General features: G+C 67.8%; 1 protein-coding gene across 1 annotated transcript in view; it reads left to right on the top strand.

The window, feature by feature from the left end:
* The window catches only part of BU25DRAFT_368079 (vegetative incompatibility protein HET-E-1), a 4,395-nt gene that overhangs the window by 3,565 nt on the left and 560 nt on the right, over positions 1–270 (top strand). Inside the window, exon 4 of the mRNA XM_033703884.1 lies at positions 91–264. Within this exon, the coding sequence (XP_033561434.1) occupies positions 91–264 (174 nt within the window). The remainder of the gene's footprint in view (positions 1–90; positions 265–270) is intronic.

Genomic DNA, 270 nt, shown 5'->3' with positions numbered 1-270 from the left:
CCAGACGGGCAGCTGATCGCGTCGGCATCTTGGGACGGCACAGTACGGCTATGGGAGGCGGCGACGAGGACGTGTCGCAGCACGCTCGAGGGCCATTCCGACCATGTCAGCGCGGCGGCCTTCTCGCCAGACGGGCAGCTGGTCGCGTCGGCATCTAGCGACGGCACAGTACGGCTGTGGGAGGCGGCGACAGGGACGTGTCGCAGCACGCTCAAGGGCCATTTCGGGTATGTCAGCGCGGTGGCCTTCTCGCCAGACGGGCAGCTGATC

Source organism: Macroventuria anomochaeta (genome assembly GCF_010093625.1).
Source record: "Macroventuria anomochaeta strain CBS 525.71 unplaced genomic scaffold BU25scaffold_17, whole genome shotgun sequence".
NCBI classification, from domain to species: domain Eukaryota; kingdom Fungi; phylum Ascomycota; class Dothideomycetes; order Pleosporales; family Didymellaceae; genus Macroventuria; species Macroventuria anomochaeta.
Note: the sequence above shows the minus strand (reverse complement) of the source record. Positions and strands in the feature narration are given on the sequence as shown.